Below are 26,018 nucleotides of genomic sequence, written 5' to 3'. Positions count from 1 at the left end.
GTTAATATGGGATGATTGATGATGTTTACTAACTTAAAAGGCAGAATATGGTATGATTTTTTATTTTTATTGGTAGGATGATTTTGATGTGATTTGTGTGATTTTAAAATATTGATGAAATTAAACATCATCTTCTAAATGTGATGACCATTTTGTTGTGACTAGCTCTTTAACTTTTATTCATTCTGATGTCATGCATTACTCTTTTTTTAGTCATTTATAGATCTCTTTGAAGTTAAAATTGTCAACACGTATTTGCCTTAAATGTTATTGTTTCTGAATTCACATGTGTAATGTTCTCCTCTGGGAAGTGCCGCCTTGGATGTCATACTTGGGAAGTCCCTCCCACTCACACTTTCGTTCCTGGGATCATAAAAACTGCCCATTTCACCCATGGCAATGCTAAGAATTAACATCTACTAAGTGATCATTAGCCATTTGCTAAGCCCTGCTCTCAGAAGTCTATGCATTGTCGTCTGCATTTCTCACAAAATGCTGTGAGGGTCAAGTGATTACATGTAATGAGCGACAGATCTTGGAATCAAACCTGGATAGTCTGACTCTAGGGGCAGCAATCTAAAACCACAGTCTCTACTTTATAAAGAAAATCCACCAGAAGTTAATTGGTATATTATAAACTAATGATCTTAGCTAAACTATCAGCAAATAAGTAGTTATCTCATTCCTGTCTAATAAACCAACATTTGCTGAGCAATCACTATTATCATATAACAGATTCAGATATTTTTAACTTTTGGCACAGTCACAAAGTAGAAGCCTGAAAATTGAAATAAAGTTAAGATAAATATGGAAATAATTAGAATATAAAAGCTGTTCATTGCTGTCCTCAGACAGACGTTCTCTGACTCTAAACCTGTTGGTCATGGGACTTACTGGAATGAAAGACAATGTTTGAGAGCATAGTGTTTAGAATTGTACTACTGGGCTGGAGAGATGGCTCGTTGGATAAAGCACTTGCTGTACAATCATGAGGCCTGGAGTTTGTGTCTCCATAACCCACTTGAAAGATGGGCAAGTGTGGAAGATGGCTTTAATTCTAGCACCTGAGAGTCAGAAACCCAGGGCAGGCTGGAATCAGTTAGCTCTAGGTTCAGTGAAAGACTCTGCCTTGGTAAATAAAGTAGGCCATGATCTCAGAAGATAACTGACTTTTCAACTTCAGGCCTTCACATGTACATGCGCACATATGTATGCCTATACAAAAGCAAACACACATCATACATGCACACACCACACACAGGTACACATGTAAATAGAAGCATATTGTGCTACTAGTATGTGGTGGGGGTTCAGTAGGATTTAGTTCTTGGAAAATAAACAAACCTGAGTATGTTTTATACATGTTATTCCATATGTTATGAGACAATCATGTACCAAAGTAATTGGTATCTGTGTACTTTGGTCACTTTTTGCTAGGATTTAGTTCTTGGAGAATAAACTAACCTGAGTATGTTTTATACATGTTATTCCATATGTTATTATGAGACAATCATGTACCAAAGTAATTGGTATCTGTGTACTTTGGTCACTTTTTGCATTTTACTTTTTTTCTATTAAACTTTACATTTTTAATAGTAGCAATAGCAAATGTATTTTATAATAATTCATTTTACCACCTAACTAGACAAATTCTCAATCTTAGTAATAATATTTTTATTAATTCTTTGAGAACTTCATGCTTGTATGCAGTGTATTTTGTTCATATTCACTCCTTAATTCTCCCCTTAATTTCCCCCCAACTCCTCCAAGATCAACCTTCTCCCTCTCTCAACTCTTTGTCTTTTTTTTTTTTAATTAAAACCCACCAAGTCCAATTTGTGCTGCCTATGTATACATTGCATGGTTAACCTATCAGGGGCCACACTGTCAAAGAAAACTGACATCCCCTTCCCTAGAAGCAATCCTGCCAATACCCCTTCACCTGGGGATAGAAACTCATGAGTCCCTCTCCAGTCCATGTTAGAATGCTGACCAGCTTGGTCTTGTACAGGTCGCGTGCAGACAACCATGCCTGCTGTGAGGTAATGAATGCCGCAGTCCTCTCATGACCAGAAGACAGTTTTGCTGTGCTCTCCCCTAACTTCTGCCTCTGTCTTTCTGTGCAATCATCCTTGATGGCCTCTGAGCCTTCGGGAGACTGGATTTACTGTTCATGACTGGGCACTTCATAAAGACTTATTCTCTATGTGAGTGTCTATGTTAGCCATCATGCACTGTACAGAAAGAACTTCTCTGGGAGCTATATTAACCTATGGGTATAGATTATGTCCTTTTAACACAATAGTAGTATGTTCACCATGGTGCTTATGAGCTCCCCAACTGTGTGTTCCTGTCCATATTCACAATACCAAGTATGTGTTTCCTCCTGTTGAGTGGGTCTTAAATTTAATCATAAAGCTGTTCGTTACCCCCATAAAATTTGTGCCACTATTATAACCATGGGAATTTTTTACCATGACCATCATTATTATAGCTCATAAGGTTCACAGATGGGTAAGACTTGATGACTTATCCTCCAGCACCCTGAATACCTCCTTCGGGTACTATGAAAGCTAGCTAATAGGGAGGAAGCTTCATGTTCAACACCGATTTGATTTCTTCGTGTCCTGTATCTGACGTGTTGAGTGTTTTCAGCAACAGAGTCTTTTTTTCTATTGCTCTTCCTCTTCGTCCCTCTCTTCCTCCTCCTCCTTTTCTGGGGAAACGAGTGTTTTTGAGACACAATCTCACTATGTAGATTAGGCTGATCTGGAACTCACCATAGGTAGTTTGAACTTAGACTTACGGTCTTCTACTTAGCCTCCTGAGTGCTAGGATTAGTTACATACCTCCCACACCTAGCTTATAAACTTTCTTTATCTAAATTTGTTATATAGTTTTTAAAGGAAATTTTTCCTTTGTAATTTTTTTTTTTGCTGGCATTGAGAAGTGGAAATTTCACATTTTTAAAATAGTTTGCCTTCCTGTTGAACATAGAACCTTCCATTAAATTGAAGTATAAATTATATTTAATAAAATGCATAGATCGTCAGTGTTCAGTTCAAGTTGAAGAATTTGACATTCATGGTCATCATGTAAGACTAGGTCCAGAACATTTCTGTCTCTGCCAAGAGTTCCCTGGTCCCTTGCTCCCTTCAGTTCCTTCAAGAACAGCTACATTCTCACTTTGGTGCCGTGATTAACTGCTCTTGACTTCACACGCGTGCGTGCGTGCGTGCGTGCGTGCGTGCGTGCGTGCGTGCGTATACAGGGAGGGTTCCTTTGCTTGTTGTGGTGTTTTTGATACTCACCTGTGCTGTGGAGTATGGCAGTAGCTTTGTTGTTGTTGTTTTTCCTTTTCATCTGAGCAATGTTACACTCTATATCAGAATGTATTCCTTCCTCTTCTCTTGGACAATTGGATTGTTGATTTTGATTGTTTGCTGCTTAGAAAATGTGAATACGTGAATAGTCTTGTATAAGTCTTTGAGTTTATATTTGTATTTGTCTTGACTAAACACTTAGAAGTAGAGTTTCACGATGTTGAGTTAGATTTTTTTTTATAAAAAAAAAATAAATAAAAAACCAGAGGGCTGGAGAAATGGCTCGGTGTTAAAGAGTACTCTTGCAGAGGACCAGAGTTCAGTTCCCAGTACCCACATGAGGCAGCTCACAGCAGCCAATAATTCCAGTCCCAGGAGATCCAAAGCCCTCTTCTTGTCTCTGTGGGAATGAGCACACACATGCACATTTCTTCTCTCTCTCCCTCTCTCTCTCTCTCTCTCTCTCTCTCTCTCTCCCTCCCTCCCTCCCTCCCTCCCTCCCTCCCTCCCTCTCTCTCTCTCCCTCTTTCTCTCTCTGTCTCTCTGTCTCTCTCTCTCTCTCTCTCTCTCTCTCTCTCTCTCTCTCTCTCACACACACACACACACACACACACACACATTTGTTAAAGCATGGTGGCACATAACTGTAATACTGACTGAGGCAGGATTGGTAATTTAAAGTTACCTTGGTTATTTATAGTGCACTTTGGAACAACCAAGGCTACTTTGCACAACTCTGTCTCAAACACAATCAAACAGAAAGGGAAATGAAGGTGGTTTTTCAAAGTGCTGCTTTACATTCATGCCAGCTGTGCATGTGTGCTCCAGCTGCTTCACAATCTTGCCAATGTTTGCTGCTGCCATTGTTGTTTTGGCCATTCTAGTGGTGCATTTTATTGTGATTTTTCTTTATAACTAATGAATCAGAGAACATCCCTATATATATTCATTTGTTAAATTTATAGTTTACTTTTTGCTGTTGAGTTTTAATTGGATTGTTTTTATCTTCTGATTTGGAGGAGCTCTTTATTTTTGCCCACTTGTAATTAGCCACCTGTCTAATTAGCTTCAATAGTTTTTTACTTGGTTATCTTGGAGTGTCAACTAATTTCTCATTGATTCTTTGAATAATTATATAGCAGGTGCATTTTAAAATCATGTTTTCTTTTATTTTTTTTTTGCATTTTACAGTATTTCATTGAACATCCCAAACTATTTTCAAAAGAGAGAGCAGGAATTCTTGTCCCGTTCAATGATGATAGCCTTAAGTTTTGTGTGGTTTTTATTAGGGCTGGATTTCAAATTATATATAATGTATTTTCCTCTGTTTGAATTTGTGTGTTTGTTTGTGTTCATATGCATGCAAGTGTGTGTGAAGGCCACAAGGTAACATCAGAAACATTGGGTAGCTTCTTTTATTCCTTTCCACCTTCATGTGACCCATCCTGTGTGCGTGCGTGCGTGCGTGCGAGCGTGCGTGTGTGTGTGCGTGCGTGTGTGTGTGCGCGCGTGCGTGCATGCATATGTGTGTGTGTGTGTGTGTGTGTGTGTGTGTGTGTGTCTGTGTCTGTGTCTGTGTCTGTGTCTTTGTGTGTCTGTGTCTTTGTGTGTCTGTGTCTGTGTGTGTCTTTGTCTGTATCTGTGTCTGTGTACATGTCTGGGTGTGTGTCTGTGTGTGTAGGAGTGCTCACCTATATGTGCATGTGTGGAGGTCAGAGGTCAATACCTGTTATCTTCCTCTATGTTCTCCATATCACCACCACCAGCACCACCACTACCATCATCATCATTATTTTGGTAGTAGTGGGGATTGAACCTTGAGCCTCAAACATGTAAGGCAATCACTCTGCCACTGAGCTACACTCTCAGCCCTTCTACCTTGTTTTTCAGACAGGGGCTCTCACTGAATCCAAAGTATGACAGTTCAGATGGAGGGTCTATGAGCCCACAGTGTCCACCTGGCTGCCTCCCTGCAGGGTGGGGATTGCAGGTGTACCCTGCCATGCCAAGATTTTACATGGATGCTGGGGTTCCAAACTCAGGTCCTCATGATTGCACAGCAAACACGTAATTTACTCAGCTCATCCATCTCACTAGCCATGTGATGTTTTGTGTTGAGATGTTTAATGGGTTTTTTTTCCTCCAGCTAGTAATGTGATTCATTACATTCGTTGTTTACTAATTTTGAGTCACCATGTGCCTGGAAATAAACCTACTTGGTCCAAGTATGTTGATGCTGATAGATTTTGTTTGTTAATATATGACACTTTTCAGCCATATTTACGTAAGGGTCAGCCTATCGCTTTATTGGCTTGCTTGGTATTGCTTTGGTGACACTGTTTGTTTTATGAACCCCTGTCCCATCCTGGTTTCAGGGTTAGAGCAGACTCAGGGGAAGAGGTGAAGAGCAGCTACTGTGCTGCCTTCTTTGTCACAGTTTTCACTAAATTGGCGACACGTCTCACTCTATCTTTTCCAGTACTGTCTGTTTTGCCCTGGAGTGATTTTTCTCCACCTCAAATCTCATGCTTCCTTATTGTTGGTGCCACCCTGTGCTGAGCTCCAGTCCCCCAGGGCAACATCCTTACCTGCTTTGGCCCTGATTCTGCAAGTTTAGTCTTTGTCAGAACCCTTGGCTGCCTGGGTCTCTCAGAGTCGATTCTCTTTGGGGATAAGTTCCCATCAGCTAAGCTGGGGGGCATTTCATGGCTGCATCGAGGGCTGCAGTCCTCACAGTCCTCACCTTGAGCCGTGTCATCAGTTGGACAACATAAAATTCACAGTATGCTATTTTTGACCTACAAAAAAGGCAGCTTCACAGAATTCAGGCTGTTTCCTCTGAGATGTCTGGAGGCTCCTGGGGCCTGGGAAAGCCTTCATTTCCTGATTGCTGGAGGTCTGAAGGAGAGGCCTGCAGTGGGTAAGGTTGGGCACAAAAAAATAAAAGAAAGGCTTCCTAGTGAGTATTTCAAGCTCTTTTTGCAGGATGATTACTTTTTTTCTGTCTCACACTTTTGTTTTTGTTTTGTTTGTTTAACTTATTTTTAGTGTGTGTGTGTGTGTGTGTGTGTGTGTGTGTGTGTGTGTGCAGACACCTGAAGAGGCTAGAAGAGTGCATCACACCCCCTGGAGCTTGAGTTAAAAGTGGTTGTGAGCTTCCCAACATGAGTGTTGAGAACCAAATTTGGGTCCTCTGAAAGAGCAGGGATTGCTCTGGACTCCTAAGCCATCACTCCAGCCCCCTAGTATTTTGTTATATTGTTGTTTCATACCTTGAAAGCTGGAGAAGTTGCTCAGTGGTTAAGAGCGTTTATTGTTCTTGCAGAGGACCTGAATTCAATTTTCAGCACCCAAGTCAGGTAGCTCACAACTACCTTTGACTCCAGCTCTAGGATCTGATGCATCTGACCTTTGCAGGGACCAGCACTAATATGCACATAACCCATTACACAGACCCACAGATATATATAATTTAAAATAATAAAATAAACCTTATTCTTTAAACTGGCTTGGAATTTAATATGTAGCTTAGGCTAGCCTTAAACACAGTCCTCCAAGTGCTAGAATTATGTACATTTTCCACCACATCTGGCTCCTCTTACACTTTTCTACATTGTCCTAAATTCAAATGGTCTCTTGCTTTGCTATCTCTGAGTTCTTGGGGAAAGTATTTCCCTAGTCCCCATTTACAACTCTTTCTGAATGAGAGTAGCCTCCCTCTGATACGCCACATTATCAAATGCAGCAATACTTTCTAATGACTAGAGACCTTATAAAATCAAGACAGTCTTAAGAATTTAGCTAAAAGAACAGCACTTGAATGTCATAAACATGCTCTTAATTTTCTCTGCTAGCCCCTTAACCTGCTATCTGTATAGAAGCAGAGGTGATTATTCTCAATTCTTGGTTGAATCTTATCACTAATTTGACCATAGTCCTCTTGTGGTTCCTTCTTTCATCAGAGTAAAACCAGAACCTGGGCTAGGGATGTAGCTCAGTTGATAGAGTGCTTGCCTAGCATGCAGAAGGCCCTGGTTTAATCCCCAGCACAGCATAAACTGGGTGTTGTGGTGCTCACTCATAATCCCAGCAAGAGAATCTAAGTCCAAGGTGATCCTCAGTAATGAGTTCAAGGACAGGGTTGGATACGTGACACCCTACCTTAGAAGAACAGCACAAAGCCAGAGTCCTTCATGACCTCCAGGATGTAGACCTGTCCTTCCCCACATTTCTCACCTCTCTGCCACCACCCTGCACACTTTCTCCACTCCAGCTACACCAGCTTCCTGCCATTGCTCAGACCTGCTCCTGCCCCAGGACCACTTTCTCTAACTAGCTGCTTCCCTTGTCAGTCTTCATCCTTCAACTTTGACTTCTTTCAGGTCTCCTCTCATACAGTGCCTTCTCTGAGGACTCCCTGGCCACCCTGTTTAAACTTGCATTTCCTCTCACCAGCTCTGATCATCCTCTCCTTATTAGTCACCCCTTTCAGTCTGATAGTGTTTCTTAGTTCCCTGGGTGCTACAATGGCAGTTTGATGGCTATTCCATTACAGCCAGAATTCTTATCCTTTCTCTTCTTTGCATTCCCAGCACCTATTGTAATGCCTAGAACATAGTACATATTCAGCAAGTAATTGCTAAATAAATGAGTAAATACATTTAAATGAAGGGATGTGTAGCTCGATGTTAGAGCACTAGCCTAGTGTGCACAAGCTCTGTGTTCAGTACACACACACACACACACACACACACACACACACTCGACAACAACAAGATGAAGTCCCATGTGTATCAGAGTACTGGATGGAGAAAGTGCTGGTCCTCCTACCCCACCCATGTGTGTCATCCTGGAAAAGTTGAACTAAGACAATTGTTTTGAAATTCTACTAGTATCATTTGACACATTCTAAAAATCATCTTTTAATGAAGACATGGAGCTCATGGGGATGGATTCGAAATATGTTGCAGACCCATTCTTGACACTGATCTACTTTGTGACTGTGGGCCAGCCCACTGTGGGCTGATGTTTTACGATGATAGTCATCTTTCCTGAAAAGCTCTGTCTGCTGCCAGGGGAATTCTTTCAGCATTGCCTTGTCTCCCTTATCCACACTGTAAATCAGACTGTAAAGTATCTTTGAAGAAAAATTGAGCTAGAGGAGAGAGTCCCTGCCCTGAGCTGCCTCTGACCAGTCTGTCTGTTCCTCCTGAAGAGACTGCTGCCCTCATCCACCAGTGTGCTCATTTTCTATGGGCCCACTCTGTGCCAGGCCCTACTCCGGGAGGAGTACTGTGAGAAGACAATGAGTTAGCACGTGTGTTAATCAGCTGTGGCACTAACTGCTTGACATATGTTATCACAAAGAGTGGGTTCAGAAACAATCTATGATTGCCCCATTTGAAGTATCCCTAAGATGGTCCCTTATTATACCTTCCTGAAACTGCCCTTTATTGTACCAAATCTCCTCTCCCCTCAACAGTGTTAGAAAATTGGACACAGAGGAGAGTAGTCTGATGTTTGCTCTTGGACAAAATGTAGATCCTCTTTGGCTAAAGCACCATTTGCCCCAGTTCTCAAATTGGATTTAGTTGAGGTAGTGCCTTTCTCTCTTTTTCCCCACTAGTTGAAAAGGCAAAAACAGTTCTTTATGATAACGAGTGGGACAGAAAGTCATTCCTGAGGGTGGGGATATTGTGTGGCAAAAAGAAGAATCTAGATCCTTTTCTTCTTTCTTTTTTTTTCCCTCCTGGTCCAACTTTTCCCAGTTCCCTCAAATCTTCACTATTCAAGAAAGAATGTGACCACCTTCCCTGTGACTACCTTCCCTGTAAGCTTCAAAGAGAATGTTGGCTGTGACAGGCCCCCTACATGGGGGAACTACAGGATCTGCAGTCAGGCTGCCTGCTTGGGAGTGTGGCTCCCATACCAAGTAGCCCAGTGACCTTGAGAAAAATAATTTACCTCTCCTACTTAACTTCCCTGGATAAATGTGGCAAAAGGAATACACTGCCCTTGCCTTCTGCATCTTAGATTCACAACTATCCTTTTTTTTTTATTCTGTAATATATTACATCCCAACTGCAGGATCCCCACCACCACTCCTCCTAGTTCCTTCCACCTCTGCTCTCCCTCAGATCCACTCCTCCTCTGCTTTCTTTAAAAAAAGAAGAGCAGGCCTCTCAGGGATAGGTTAGTTGAGCCTATGACCCTTGTTCTCGTGTTGTCCTGGATCCCTCTGGCTCCTGCAATCCTTCCTCCTCTTCTTTTGTGCAAGTGCCCTGGCTCTGGACCAGTCATTGTTTGGCTATATTACCATAACCCCAGCATATCTTGCAGGCTTGACAGATTGTAGGTCAAAGGTTTTTGTGACTGATTTGATGTCGCAGTCCCACTGCTGGGAGTCTGGCTTGGTTAGAGAAGATGGCCAGTTCAGGCTCTATATTCCCCATTACTAGATCTCACTAGGGTCACTGTTGTATTTTAGAAATGGCCGGAAGGAGTCACACCATACAACAGGGCCCACGTGGGAGGTTTATTGAGGGGAGGGGAGAGAATGGGCAGAGAATGGGGCAGAGACCTGTCCCTGGGAATGAGAACAAAGGAAGAGAAAGAGACAGGAGATGGACAAGGCCCGCCTTTTATAAGGAAATGTAGCAAATGTGCACAGGGGTTGTTTTTAGTGGCTACAGCCGAGGGTATATCCTGTCAGGACCCTAAGGGCAGGCCAGATGCCTAAATGCTAACATTCCTCCCTTTTGATTATTATAAAAAGGTTAAGAGTTAGAAAGGGTAGCAGGTGAGGTGAGGATGAGGGCACTGTGTTCTCAAGACTGCTTCCTGATAACCTGGGGGACGTCGATCACCTTTGGGAGATCTGAGAAAGCTAGGGTGCTGGCCACGTCCTGTTTCTCTTCGCTGTCCAGGCTCTGTGGAACCGTCAGGCACCACTTGGACCTGGCAAGATGTTGTTCGAGGTGGATCCAAGTCAACTCCCTGGAGCTCACCAGAAATCATGATGAGGTCACCAGCCAAGATGGAGGAGAGCCATGTGGTTGCTATTAATAATTACGTGCACATACACACAGAATTAAACAGGAGTTGAGTAAATAGAAAGGGAGAACCAGTGTGTGCTGAGCAAGATGAAACTGGCTTCTCCATGTCTGATTCACACATTGCAGCAAATAGAACATTTAGAGAGGGAGAGCAGACAGACACAAGCAGATCTTGGAGCAAAGAAAAAGAAAAAAGGCAGAGAGTTCTTTCTCAGTTCCCCAACTGCCTGGTCCAAAGAATGGTCAGTGGGTCTCCAAAAGACATCCCAATGGGACAGGGAGGTGTATAACACAGTTCCAAAGGATGAGGCAGAGAGAAGAAGATCCAAAGGCCTGAATGTTCTGGCATCTCAGGAATCCAGGGAGGATCAGATTATGTGGGCACAAGCTGTTCAGTATGTCATCATGCAAGAATAGGGGCTGAGGGCTAAGAGCCTGAGAGAGACACAGGTGCCTGGTACCAGGACTGTGCTCAAGAAATGAAGCCTCCCATCTAGGGGAATGGTCAGAGGCAGGTAGCCCCACTAGAGACTCAATTGTTTGTATTGAATGGAAGGCAAAGATGTCAGTGAATGAGAAAGCAGATTTGTTGCAGGTGGAAGAGAACAGATCTGCTGCAGGTGGAGCAGGCCATTAGAGTCATAGCATGAAGTGGGTACCTTTGGCAGACCCTGCCAAGGTATGCCACAAAGCAAACACACCACATGCAACAGAGTTAGTACAAGAGGGGGAGAGCCGAAAGTGAAAGAGTAAAAGGCTGCATCAGAGTGGGGACTTGAGAGAGGCAGGCAGACAAGAGGAAGGGAAGCGAGAAAGAAAAGAAGAGGCAAGAGAGGAAATTGGAGACAAAGAGAGGAGGAAGAGGCAAGAGAAGAGGACAAGGGAGCAAACTCTGCCTGGCGGGCACTTTTAAAGTCTGCACATCTCGAATAGCTGGCAGTGGAAAGGGATCAGGCAACAGGTCATGATGTAACTGCTTTGGCAACAAAGGTAGGCTGCTGCTGCTGCTGCTGCTGCTGCCGCTGCTGCTGCTGCTGCTGCTACAGAAACCACTTTGAACTCATCTTAATGTTTTCTTCAAAAGCCAATTATGCTATACCCAAAGCCAGCACACAATGCTCAATTCTGAGGATGCTCTGAGATTCCCACAGCCTTTAACTAAGAACACATTTTCATCTAAAATTACTTTGTGACTTTTTCTATTGAGATTGGAGGTTCTGGGGTTTTTTTGTTTGTTTGTTTGTTTTTTAAAAAAAACTCCTCTGAATTGTTATTGAAATTAAGTCCTAGAGCCTTTGGGGGGAACTTTAACTTTAGAAAAGAGCTGTCTTTCTTTTATTCAAGAAACTTCTTTAGCTAAACATGACCCCTGGGAAGATAGAATGATGAAAAAAATATAGGAGTCTCAAAGTATCTATTAGGAAGGCAGTAGTGAGAAGAGACAGGGAAGGGGACAGGAAAAAAGAAGTTCCCATACCCCAAATCCCTTTGCCAGGGACACAAAGGTTTGGGACTCAGCTGTGTATTACTATCTCCTTTTGTGCTCCTAGGATGTGGACGAACATCATTAAGCAACAGACTTCATCTCCAGCTCTTCCCTCCAAGTCAGTCACACACTCTACCTAACCATACGTCCTTAATTGTGGTTCTGATAACATAAAAGTCCTGACCCAGAAATCTATAATGTCTCTTACTGTCTGGGCCAAGTGTTTTCAAATTCTTGGTCTTTTATTTAAAGAATTGTCCCAAAGGTGCACATAGATTGCAAAGTAGCAAGGAAACTTTCTTTTTCATCTGCATTATTGTTTTGCTTTTAAATAAATATGCACTGCCAATTGTGACAGCTGACTGTATGAGTGAGAGTACTCAAGGGGTCCTGGTTATTATTTGTGTCTTCCTTTACAAGTCTCAAGAAAAGGAGGAGTTAGATTGTGAAAGAGCTTCATGTCCATGTTTCTCTGTTTTGATTGACAGGCTTGGATTATATAAGACTGCTCACGTAAATGCCCCTTGCTGTGATACATCTGATTTTAATAATATGCATATCTAATCATGCATAGGCATAATATGGTAAATAGAGGGTTCCACATAAGTTTACTCAGAGGACACAGTTTGTCTTACTGAACATGCACCCAAAACTAATTCAAGCCAGATGGACCCACCTTCCTTTTTGTAGGGTATGTTGTAGGACATGTTTGAATGAAACAGGGCATGATTAAGGAGTTGCTAAGGGGAATAACATATCTCCATTGTTTAAAGTAGATATACATGTAGCTTGATGCAGGTGGGACACTCTAAAAGGTTTCTTAGGTGCATTGTTAGAAGAGGAGTGTGCAAGCCAAGTAGACTCAGGTTACTAAGCCTGTCTCTATGTTTGCCTGCCTCATTACCTGTCCCCTTATGTTTGTGTCTGATCCATGGGATTACAGGGGATCAGAACAGCAAGAAAGAAAAGCCTTTCCATTTGTTCAACTGCTTTATTGATACTTGATTCTTCTCTAACACATTGAAACTTACTGAACAGATGGGGAAGCACACCACTTTGAAAGACAGCCCATGGTTTGGGATAGTGATAGAAGAGAATATTAGAGATCTCCTGTGGTTCTCACTTATGGATCCTAATTCTTCTTGTTGGAACCATTAAGAGAAAATCCATTCCTTCTTCTGTGTGACAGAAATTCACATTCATGCCAACAGGAATCTTGTGCTTCTTGATTATTATTTTTTTCTTTAGGGCTTACAGGCTTATTATCAGTTACTCACTGTTCCTCCTATTGTTTTCCCATAATGGCTGGTCTTGTCACTGTTTACATTCCAGCTACATCCAAATCCAGATGCCCAGAACAGAATTGATATTTCAAGTAGGGGAGGGAGGCTGATGCAACACCCTTCCTCTTCAAACTATACCTCTGTTGGTATAGCCTAAGGCAAAGTTAGTTTCTGATAGCTGTAACACATTTTGGCTACCATAAGAATAAAACCTGTGATTCTCATATGTATTAGGTTACATCAACTTTAGGAATTGTACCATTAACTTTTTAGGTCCTCATGTAATTTATCAAAATAAATTTATTTTTTTAATTGAAAATAGATTCTTCTCTCACACAATACATCCCAACCAAAGTTTCCCCTCCCTCACCTCCTCCTAGCTTCCCCTCTTCAATTCTCCCCCAGGCCCACTCCCCCTCCCTTTCCTCTTCAGAAAAGAGCAGGTCTCCAAGAGAAGACAAAACAAGATACAGTAAGACAAGGCAAAAGCTCTCATATGGAGGCTGGAAAAGGCAAACCAATAGAAGGAAGAGTCTCAAGAGCAGGCAGAAGAGTCAGAGGTAAACCCACCCACTGTTAGGAGTCTCCCCAAAACACCAAGCTAACAGCCATAACATACATGCAGAGAACCTGGTGCAGACTCATGCAGATCCCGTTTGCTGCTTTGGTCTCTGTGTGAGCCCTGCGTAGTTGATTCAGTGGGCCATGTTCTCCCATTGTTCTCCATCCCCTCCAACTCCCATAGTTAATCTTCCCTCTCTTCTGCAACATTCCCTGATCTCTCAGGGGAGGAACCCCATGGAGACCTCGAATTTAGATTCTCTCTCCCTGGATCCTTTTCCATCTGCTGATGGAGGAAGCCTCTCTGATTATGACCGGACAAGGCATCGATCTAGAAATATAGCAGAATATCATTAGGAATCATTTTATTGTTTTGTTGTTTTGTTTTGCCAGTGTGTTTGGTTCTGCCCTAGGTCTCTGGGCTATCCAGTCTCCTGTTCCTGACCATCCAGGCAGTGTAGGGCAGGGCTCTCTTGCGTCGGGTGGGTCTCTAGTTAAACAAAACATTGGTTGTCCACTTCCACATGTTCTGTGCCACCATTGCTCTAGCACATCTTGCAGGCAGGACAGATTGTAGGTGGAGGGTTTTGTGGCTGTGTTGGTGTCTAGGTTTGTTTCTCTTTCTGTGCCTGCAGAGTACCTTCTCACAGCAAAGAGACTAGAATGTAGGGTGAAGGCTCCAAGCCTGCACCAGATGGACCTCTCTTCAATGAGCTGAGTGGTAGTTTTCCTCAGCAATGGGCCTGTTGTCAGGTATCAGAGGATGACCTTCTGTCCTAGCATCAACCTGGGTGGTTTAGAGATCTCCATGAGACCTCCTCTGCCAACAACTCAACCAAATGTTACCCAGTCCCACCACTGGAAGCTTTGTCTGGCTACAAAAGATGGCCAGTTCAGACTCTGTATCTTCTATTACTAGGAGTCCTCACTAGGGTCAGCTTCATGGATTCCAGGAAGTTTCTACTGTGCTAGGTTTCCACACCACTCTCCCAATGCTCTATATCTACTTTAGGAATTGTACCATTGGCCTTTTAAGTCCTCCAAAAATTTATCTTAATAAATTTATATAATTAGGCTTTATCTATTTCACCTATCAGGATTTTTATGGATATTGAGTCTAGACTCCCATGTACTCATGAAGTCTGTTGTATCCTATCAAATTCTGCTTCTTCTTGACTATTGAAAAAAAATGGAACTGGATAAGACCCAAGCAATTGGAACATTCACTTTAACACCATTGGTGTAACCATGGTGGTTACTCTGGATATGAATTCACCTTTATTATTGTCTATGCTAAATCATCTAGATCATTTGCAAGGATTTCAGGAGAGAACTCACCATATGTCATGCTAAGGTCACACTTACTGTGCCCACACATACTTCCTGTTCTTAGTCTAGTAACTTGGTTATAAAAGGAAGAGACGTTAGTCTGATAACAACTATTTTGAATGGCCCCATTAACTAAATGAGTTCTGGTATTGGGTGGGGGGGGGGGGTGAATACATGTTCATGACTGTGTGCAGGTGTGCGGTTCTCATGCTTGTGTGGCAAGCATACTCAATGATTTTTGAAAGATTTGGAAAGCACCCATCAATAATGTATTCTGATAACATACCTGAGATGAGAACCATGTTTGATTTTCTGGGAAAGTGGCTTAGTTTTTATACTTGGGAAGATGGCTTGCCTTTGCCAGCTGGGACCCAGGACTACTGCCCTGTGGTGAAGCTCTACTCTGTGTTCCCAGTTGGTTGGCTTCAATACGACAGAAAATATTTGCCTTTGGTACTGAGAAAAGCTGTGTACCTCGTAGGCACTCTTACATAGTAGGTAAGATACTGTCGACCTTAGTATGTCCGAGTGAGTGTCTGTCAGATTCCAAACCAACCAAAGCCATTTTTCTTTCTTATAAGAAGGGAAAGTGGCTCCATCAAGTTCCTCTTAGTGTTTTTATCATCATTGGTCCCATCTGCCACTGCAGCACTGGGATGCAGCTGGCTTCAAGTGTACACAGGTGAGAAGAAAGCTCTCCAGCCTGTAGATGGAACTCTAAATGGTCTTATTAAATAAAAAACACAGAGCCAAATGCAGAGTTAAAAGCCCAGAGATCGAGCAGTAGCCAAGAGTTGAGACCACCTTATCTTACCACTCGCTGCTGTCGCTTCCCCTGAGAGAGAGACCTTCTTCCTGTGTCCTGTCTTTTTATTGCCTTTCTGTTCTGCCTTCTCATTGGTTCTAAACCCAACCACATGACTTCCTCGTTACTGCCTGTCTATACAGACCTCCAGGTCTCTATGGTTGGTACTGGGATTAAAGGCATGTGTCCTCATGCTGGCTATGTCCTTGAGCACACAGAGGTTTTACCTATTATGTGATCGGATTAAGGGCATGTGCTACCACTACCAGACTTCTGCTTAATGGCTTGCTCTTAGCTCTGATCCCCAGGCAACTTTATTAATATACAAATAAAATCACATTTCAGCACAAATAAAATATCACCATACCAGCCACCTCTCAGAAGCCTTTGAAGGGAAAGCCCTAGTCACAAGGGAAGGTCGGGCACTACAATGTCTCCTCACTTCTCCAGATAGCCCTTTTCTGAATCAACTCTATGTAATTCCTTGCCGATGATCAGAGTAGACTGAACCTGAGGCTCAGAGCCATGCTGTAGTACATGTACAAAATGATGTCGCCTTGCAGTAGGGTAGCACTGTAGAGAGGGAAATTGGTAAGTTTCTAGATATTTTAGAGGGAGAAATGACATGACAAGCAGATGTGGGAGGGTGAGAGGAGGAATATAGATACAGTGACAACTAGATTTTTAACTTCAGCCCTTGGGAGGTTTTGCCACATGAAGATGGAAAAGGGCTAAATAGGAAGGCTGGGGGGCAGGTGAGGGAAATGAGCTCTATTTGTAAAGGATGATTAACTTTGAGATGCCTGTTAGACAACTTGCTAGGGATCTGAGGATGACATTGGATTATGAATCTATAATGCAAGGAGGAAACTAGGCTAGATATCTAAATATTGGAACTTTTGAGTGCCATATTAAATCAGGGATCTAGAGAAGATAAGATAAGATAGTTCTGAGAAATTTGTTATTGACCACAAAGAGCATTGCACACGTGTGATGTTAATTCCCTTGTCCATCTCTAGGGTCAAAGAAAATTGTTCCTCAGGAGGAACTAGACCTAGAATCCTTTGAGAACTTGTCATGTGGGGGGGGGGAGTGTGGGCTGATCCTAGCCTCCCCCATTACCCCGAGAGGGCTGCAGGTTCATTTGTGTACCAGCACCAGCTCAGAAAGTGTCATCCTCCAGGCACACTTCCAATGCAATTAATCATGTTAATACCTATAAATAAAGTGCAACCAACAGTTACTTTAACAGCGCATGCTAATTATCAGTAGGATTGTCACTGAAAAGGGGCCTCTCTCTCATGCTTTTTATTTTTTGCCCATTTTGCCATGTCTTGGGGTAGTATCAAGAATACCATAGGGTGTCTGAGGAGAAGAGATGAGCAGATCATTAACAGAGGCCATGTTACAAAAGGACCTGGTTTAGGCTCTCAATGTAATTGTTATGGGTGCAGATAAAGGGCATCCAAGAGAAATCTTACAACTAAGATTGCAGTTGATGCTGTTTCTTACAAGGTTTTTGTTTTTGAAAGGGGTACTTTAAAAACAGGGTTCCTCAGTGAGCCAATCACACTGAGGAATATGATACTGGTAGGAAGAATAGATAGGAGACCAGAAGTTTCATAGCCTTGTGGCTCATTGGCCTGGAGCTCAGCTACCTGGGCAGCAAGCTCCAGGCATCTGCCTTGTCTCTGTTCCCCCAGTGCTGGGGTTACACACTTGTGCCAGAACACCATGCTTTTCACATGAGCTCTGATGATCAATCTCTGCTCCTCAAGCTTGCAAGGCAAGGACTATTCCAGCTGAACTATCACCACCACCCCTATGTGTTATTTAACTTTCATTATCATCAACCATAAAGATTAGATAGGTAGGTATGTAGGTATGTAGGTAGATAGATAGATAGATAGATAGATAGATAGATAGATAGATAGATAGATAGATAGATAGATAAGAGTTTTTATGACATCTTTTCTCTGTATAGCCGTGTAGACCATGCTTGTCTTGAACTTGGAGATCTGTATGCCTCAACCTCTGAAGTGCTGGGATTAAAGGCTGCATGACCACCACCAAGCCCATGTTAGATATTAATCCCCCACGGGAGAAATCTGAGAAGAGTTAACTGAAAAAATGACATTGATTATCTAAGGTTAAGTGGACAGTCAAGGCTTTAACTGAGCTTTGATCAGTCACATTATATATCCAAGCTTCAGGGGTTTTTAAATACAAAGATTTAGACCATTTATTTTTAATGCCACTATTGAGATAGTTTTGTTTAAATTTTTCATCTTATAATTTGCTTTTTATTTCTATTAGATTTTTCTCTCTGACCCTGTCCCATTCCCAAGTTTACCTGTCCTTTTTTGATTACTAAGTATTTTCACACACCTCCATTATCTCATGTTTTTATTTTTTTTTAGCCACAAACTCTTTGTATTGTTTTTGTTCTTTCTTTAAAAGAACTAAATATCAAGGGGTATGTGTTACACATCCTTAACATATGTAAGTCAACTTAAAGTGATTTTCTTCTACTTTTACTATACATCTACAAAAAGCACACAATTTTAGTCTTCAGTCTCCTAGTGAATAACATCAGTAAAATGAGATTTTTTTTTAATATTTAGTTATCAATCCTAGGGATGACTCCAACAACCCACTTGAGTCATGTACCCATCCTTTGTCCCAACAAAGCACAGGGTAGAGAATATAATATTGTGGTCAGCATACTTTCAGCAGCACCCTTCTAGGATATCACAGAGTGGGGAAGGAATTCCCAGGAAGAATATAAAAGTGCACTAGCCAGCCAGAAAATACAACTAACATTGACTACTACAGGCACAATCAGAGAAGAGAGATTACAAGTTGGCAGACAGAGAACTTACACACACTTCTGAGAATTTCCCAATGTGCCTTGCTGACAGTGCTGCACTTGACCACACCAAGCAAGAGCCAATGAGGCATGGCATTTCCCTTCCCCTTGTATCCTCCTGCTGCTGAAAGTATGCTGACCACAATATTATATTCTCTACCCTGTGCTTTGTTGGGACAAAGGATGGGTACATGACTCAAGTGGGTTGTTGGAGTCATCCCTAGGATTGATAACTAAATATTAAAAAAAAATCTCATTTTACTGATGTTATTCACTAGGAGACTGAAGACTAAAATTGTGTGCTTTTGTAGATGTATAGGGCACTCAGTACCAGTGATACTTCTGCATTCTGATTCTGTTTGGCTCAAAAAGAAGGCAGGCATTCCACCATTTCTTTATATTTGACTTGTCTTAGCATTCCAGAAAATATACTAAGAATCTACACACTCTTATACGCATTGTTTTCTCAACACTGGCATAAGTCACATTTTAAACTAGATAACTGTGGCTTACCTGTGTAATGTTTTTGCAGCGTACCTGGAATCTGTCAGACTGTTAGATGCCAGTAACACATCCCAGTCCTCAAAGGTGACAATCAGAAGTTACTCCAGATTGTGTCAGATACCCTCTGAGGAGCAAATTCACTTCTGATTGGGAAGTACTGATTCAAGGGAATGTTCATGGATAGAGAGCCACAGGTTCTTGGTCCCAAACCTGCATCAGCTGATGGTGAGAAAGCAACATTACCATCAGATTCCAGTGGTCTCTGGCCTGGGAAGCTCATGTCTCCTCAGGGAACCATGGCTCTGAGTTACTGTTGCAGATTCAGCCCCAAGACTCTGGGAGTCATAGCTAAAATAGATGATCTAAGAATAAGGAAATGAGGAGATGGAAAGATGACCCAATGGTTATGAGCACTTGTTGCTCTTGCAGAGGACCTAGGTTCAGTTCTCAGGACCCACATGGTGGTTCATAATCACCTATAATTTCAGTTCCAGAAGATCTGCTCCTTCTTTTTCTGATTTCTGTGGACACCAGACATATAGCACACATGTATACACATAGGAAAACACACACATAAAATGAAATAGATAAATCTATTTTTAAAAATTAAGTGAATAAACTAATGAATGAAAGCCCTAATGATAATTCACAGTGTTACTCTGAGGAAGAGTGACATTAGGCATTATATAGGAAGGGGTGGGGGATATTTTATTGCTTTACTTAAGTCTTTTAATATTAAAATTTTACTTTTTAATTTTTTTAATTTTACTGTCATTTTACTTTTTAATTCTTACTTTAAATTATCTGAGTTGTGCAAGCATGTCAATATGTACACATGAATGTAGGTGCCAATACCATGAGATCCTCTGGAAGATAAATCACAGGAGGTTGTGAGCCTTCTGATGTCGGTACTGGAAACTGAACTTAGGCCCTCTAAAGAGGTGAATGCACTTTTACCCACTGAACCACCACTCCAGCATCATTTTATTTTCATTTAATTATTTTATAAATAAATAACTTCTATAAGTAAAAATTTTAGAAAATGTTTATAAGATTTTTTTTTCAGGCACGGACTCGTGTAGCCCAGTCTGCCCTTGAACTCCATATGTAGCCAAGGAAAACTTTGAACTTCTGGTCCTCCTGTCTCTACTTCCCAAGTACTTAGACTGTGCCACTATCCCTGGTTTATTGTTGCATGCTGGACAAGCGCTATACCAATGGAGTCACATCACAAACACACAAAATTTCTTTGTAAATCACTTGAGGGTCAAGAATGTTCACTTTGATGATTATTTGTTTAACTTATGTGTTTTTAAAGATACAATTATGGATTTTAGTATTAGAGTTTTGTTGTTGCTATTTTTCCTTTTAACTCATAAGTACACACTCTTACAATAGAAATATTTATGAATGGGACTCATCATGGGAGGAAAAAAAAGACACCATCACATACTAAGTACAGAAGTAGTACAGAAGGAATCTGACACCTCACATTTAACTATGTTCCTGAAGAGCCAGAATTAAAATGTGTGTTTCACATTGCAAATCTTTCAGAATGAGGTACACAGTGTGAACCCCCAGCAAATATATGCTGAAAGAATTGATTATGAAACCTTCATGGGCATGATTTGGGCCAATCCTAGAATTACTTTTTCAAATTGGTATTCTCTAGGCAAGTTGAGATAGGACAAGAGAGCAAGGTGCTGTGGAAAGGGAGACTAGAAATCAAGGATACAGGAGTGGACTTGAGTATAAGCAGCAAAGAGAGGGTTAGGCTCCTGCAGAAGAGAACACAGCACCACACAGCAACAAGCACCTGCCATGTGTGAAACCTCACTTCTGTACAGTGCCCCCCAGCCTCTCCCCACAGGGAAAGGTCTGGCCACCAGGTCTCCTGAGGTCAAGGCTCCAGAAACCAGGGCAGCTTGGGCTGCAAGGTGAGGTGATTTATTTGCATGAGCCAGGTGATGCTTGAAGACACAGACCAATCCATCTGCCTTAGCTACCAAACAAATCCTCTACCTCCTCCTCCTGTGGAAGCAGTCAAGTCAGGAGCTGGCAAGGTGACCTTCCAAAGCTGAATCTGTGCTTCTAAAAATAGAAGCATCCTCCAAGAATCTAGAAGGGGAGGGGAGGCTGTGGATGTTGAGGGCCAGAACCCAAGTCCCCGGAGCATTGTCAGTATGAAAGAGTATTAATTAGACACAGGCACCCAGATCCATAACCTCAGGTGTCTCGCAGAAATTGAAACTAAATGAACTGGCTTTTTTTCCTCTTCCTAGTTAGACTCTCCTGGGCGTTTAAAAGGAGAGGGGGGCAGGGGAGAGATTCTTATCTTCTGACCTACTTGGATTGGCTATACATTGCCCAAGGAGATGTCTTTCCCAGGATCTGAGTAGAGGGAATGAAGCTCCTTGTGATGAACTCAAGATGGGATGTGGCTAAGTAGGACCTCAAGGCACAGACATCAGGGCTCCCTAAATTCCAGGTTCTGAACTTTTCTCCCTGCATGGGTCTTGTGCAGGACTAGGTTCATGTCCCGGTATGTTCAATTATGTGGGAACATGAGGTCAGAGACTGTCACTGCCAGGCTCATGCAGTGTCTTTGTCCAGAGTTAATTAGAGCTAGAAAATTCCATGATATGGTAGAACCACATGCTCCTGATCTACAGAGGCTGTTTGCCATGCTAAGTGTACAAATGGCAGTGTAGAATGGTGGGGAGACTGGGTTATGCCAGAGTGTGTGGGGACAGTGTGGCTCATTTGACTGTTCTGTGTAGAGGGGGGCAAGCATATGGGCTAGAGTGAAGCCCTGCTGGAAAGACCACAGGAAGCCGAGTGGGGTTGCAGGTGGAGTCTCTGAGATCTGCTAGGGTGAACAGCCCTGGTAGGCTCCTCTTTGCATGGCTTTGTGCCGAGAACTGTCTCTAGATCGCAGCAGCCATGTGAGTAGAGCCACATGGAAGGTCATTCTGGGAATGCTGCGTTCTGGACTATGGGAGCTTGTACGAGGCTGTACATGTGGGCTGGGTGTGTGGTGGCTTCCTGTGGACATCCTCTTCAGCTCTACCATCTTAAATATTGTGCTTCCATAGATGTAGAGCTATCCTAGTACAAGGGTGGAGTTTCTTTATGACATTAGGATGTCATGAGCTGAACAAAAGGAGCAGAGTGTCCTTTCGAACATTGCCCTGCTGCTGAGCCTCCTGCATGTGGGCTGAAGACACTTTCTAATGCTTCGGTTTGTGCTTTCTTAACAGGACAATGTGGATCTGGGAGAGCTTATGTTTTCACTCTGTTATCTTCCAACGGCTGGCCGGCTGACTATCACCATTATAAAAGCAAGGAATTTAAAGGCAATGGACATAACAGGAGCATCAGGTGGGGCACTCTTCAGTTCCTCGTCTGGTTCTCATTCAGCACATTATGAAATTCCTATTATGGCACCTTGGGTCTGGAACCAAGTTGCCTACCACCTCTAAGTGCTGTGTGACCTTGGACAAGTCACTTGACCTCTCTGGGCTTCAAATTGCCATTTGTAAAGTGTGAGTAAGATTAGTGTCTGTCCCATTGAGTTGTTGTATGATGAACTGAGTTAATGTGTATAAGATGTAGTGTATTAAGGTGCTACATGATGTTAGTTGAGTCTCCAGCCTTTCCCTCCCGATAATTGGGACTTGACACACAGTTTGCATATTCTGAGGTAGTCTACCCAGTTAGGCCTTTCCTCAGACTTCACTGTCTTAGGCTCCTGGAAGATTTGAGACAATTCTGACTCCTTATAAAAGTGAACTATAGCTTGTTTTATTTTTTTAAGTGAACCAAGCATATACCTTTAAGTTGTAAACCCTGACACAAAATGTCTCAGTATGCAGTTCATATTATGTGTATTCATACCTGCCTTGGCTAAGTGGTCACTAAGGGATAGACCACTGGTACAGAGACTGAACTCAAGGAGCCTGAGATGCAGTGTATTCCTTTGTTATTGCTGATGGGTGTGTATGCATATGTGTGTGTGTGCATCCATTTGCATACATGTAGATGTAAAGACCAGAGGTCAACCTCATGTGTCACTCGCAAGGAGTCATTCCCACTAGCCCATCACTACTGTCCAGCTCAAAAGGCAGTCCTGTATCTCTCTGCCTAACCACACACATACTGCCCTCACTCCTCATCCCTTCCAGAAGGTACTTTAAGCCAGAGGAGCGGTATCTTTTTCTTTTTCCTTGCTTAGAAACATCCTGGAGTATAGAACATAAAATATACCAACATGTTGGAATAAATGTCATACCTGACCTTGATTTTTAAGAAAGGTTCTCTCACTGAGACCTGGACTCACTGGTTGGGCTATGACTGGACAGCAAACACCGGGCATCCTCTTGTCTCCACTTACCTTGCACTGGGATTACAAGTGCATGCCACCCACCATGCCCAGATGTATGACTGGAAGAGGGGATTTACCTCAAGTCTTAGGCCTGCATGTGCATGACAAGCTTGTTACTGACTGATATTTACTCCAAGATGTTGATACATTCTGTGTTCTATACTCCAAGCTGTTTCTAAGCAAGAAAAAAAAAAAAGATACAGCTCCTCTGGCTTAAAGTACTTTCTGGAAGGGGTGAGGAGTGAGGGCAGTATGTTGTTAAGCAGAGAGATACAGGACTGCCTTTTGCGCTGCATGGTGGTGAGGGGCTAGTGGGACCAGAAGCGTCCCCCTAGAGCACAGTCAGCCTGGTCACCTGTCGCTCTGCCATGTCTTCTCTCTTGCTGGTTAATGACTAGCTTCTTCCTTTGCAAACACACTTCCAGGAGCTCCCAGTACTTGAGGCCATCCACCCTACAGACTGTCCCATTCTCTAGGAATTCAGAGTTCATAGAGCTAGAAGCGTTCCCCTAAAAAGAGGCCCAATATTTAAGCAAAGATCTCCATGGGTGGCTCAGAGTTGGGGTGCTGAGTCCTGTCTCCCACTCCTGGGAAATGTCTGGGTTTCTCTTCCTTTCACAGACAGACGGGTCCTGAATTCTGGGTGGAATATTTTCTAATTTGGCAACAGATGTTTTCACCCTATTTTTAAATTTCATGAATTTTGAGGAGACAGTGTCCTGTGTTTTTTCTTGAATGAATAACTTAATTATTCTAAGTAGTTGCTGCCCACATCACATATCACATGAATTAAAATCCTCAGACTCTAACTCTAGTCTCCAGACAGAGAAAGGAAGTCTTCCCTTATTGGTCATGCACACCCAGCATCTGCATTTGTCCTCACAGTGCCCTATTCTTGTGTCTGCAGATCCCTACGTGAAAGTATCACTGATGTGTGATGGCCGGCGACTGAAGAAAAGGAAAACATCCACCAAGAGAAACACACTTAATCCCGTTTACAATGAAGCCATAGTCTTTGATGTCCCTCCTGAAAGCATCGACCAGATTCACTTGTCCATAGCTGTCATGGATTATGACCGGTGAGATGCCAGGAGCTCTCTCTCTCTCTTTCTGTACCATCTCGCTGTTTTCTAGGCAGAATGGGCAGATTGGGGAGCAGCCATATGCTCGTCTGGGGTTCCAGGACACAGAGTGACCAAAGGGGAAGCACATGGAAGACAGGCTGACAGAGAGTCACATTGTCCAAACCATGCAGTAGAGTCCTCTCACTACAGTACTTCTAATACCTTCATCTCTCCCCTCCCCCTTTCTGATCTTTCTTCTCCTCCACCTTCTCACATCCCACTTCTTTCCCTTCCCATTTCTGCACACTTCCTGGTATCTCTGTGTGTCAAACTGTGGCTCCACGGGTCTTGTTTTCATTGAGGAGCCTGACTCCTTTAGTGGAAAGTTTCTATCCAAACACAGAATGATTACTTTAGCCACGCCACCAACGTTTCTAAATATATAACTTCAATCTTTTCTTTCCTTCTTGCACTGTGTTTAACAAAGATCATTTCCATCCACTTCAGTCTGAAAGCAAACACAGAAATGTTCTCTTGAAAATGCTAGGATCAGTATAGATGAGAGGGTACATTAAAATGTATAAGATGCTAGACTTTTAATTAATACAGCACAGAGGAGATATTTATAGCCTGCATTGTAGCCAATTGTGTATTTAAAGGACAGATTTGAAAAACAGCCATTTTAATATGCAAAGGAAGTACCAACAGGGAATTATACATGTTAAACCAGTCATTAGACAGAAATGCAAAGTCTCTTTTTAATTAGAAACCTCCCACGTGGTCTGGGCACAATTATAAAAGAAAAAAATCAGTCTGGCTTCTAATATAATCTCACAAATATTATTTGGAGCAAAAAATTTTTCCATCTACCCCTGAAATGTTAGCACAGTGGCATCAGTGACCTCAATATTTTTCCAGTAGATCCCTACATGAAGCATGCCTTGTTTTTTTGACACAGTTGCCCATGAGTGTGACAGCCCATGCTGGGCATAGACCTTGTCCTGTCTTCTTTGGACACACACAACACCATAGTGCCAGGTCCCAGGAGGGGATGCTGCCCACCAGCTGTGGAAGGCTAGGCTAGCACTGCTCAAGCTATTACCAAGGTTCCTGCATCAACAAATCTGATTATGCAACCTCTGCCTCAATTTAATTATCGGTAAACTCATGAATCTGGCCTGGAAAAATCCATGGCAGTATCCACAGGGCCTCTGCATGCATTTGGTTTAATGGGTATAGACTTAAGTATCCCAAACACTCCATCTCCATTCCTTCTCCTTCTCCCCACACAAACCAAATAGAAATCACTCGTCTTTCCTGGGAGGAAAAAGAGGTTATCCCAAAGAGTCAAAAAA

At 42.4% G+C, this 26,018-nt stretch overlaps 1 protein-coding gene across 1 annotated transcript in view; it reads left to right on the top strand.

Moving 5' to 3' along the window:
* The window catches only part of Syt9 (synaptotagmin 9), a 181,008-nt gene that overhangs the window by 104,574 nt on the left and 50,416 nt on the right, over positions 1 to 26,018 (top strand). Inside the window, exons 6-7 of the mRNA XM_059260867.1 lie at positions 22,476 to 22,596; positions 24,507 to 24,678. Coding sequence (XP_059116850.1) covers positions 22,476 to 22,596; positions 24,507 to 24,678 — 293 coding nt within the window. The remainder of the gene's footprint in view (positions 1 to 22,475; positions 22,597 to 24,506; positions 24,679 to 26,018) is intronic.

This window comes from Peromyscus eremicus, chromosome 1 (assembly GCF_949786415.1).
Source record: "Peromyscus eremicus chromosome 1, PerEre_H2_v1, whole genome shotgun sequence".
Lineage (NCBI taxonomy): Eukaryota > Metazoa > Chordata > Mammalia > Rodentia > Cricetidae > Peromyscus > Peromyscus eremicus.
The sequence above is the reverse complement of the archived record's forward strand: the minus strand, read 5'-3'. Positions and strand labels throughout refer to the sequence as shown.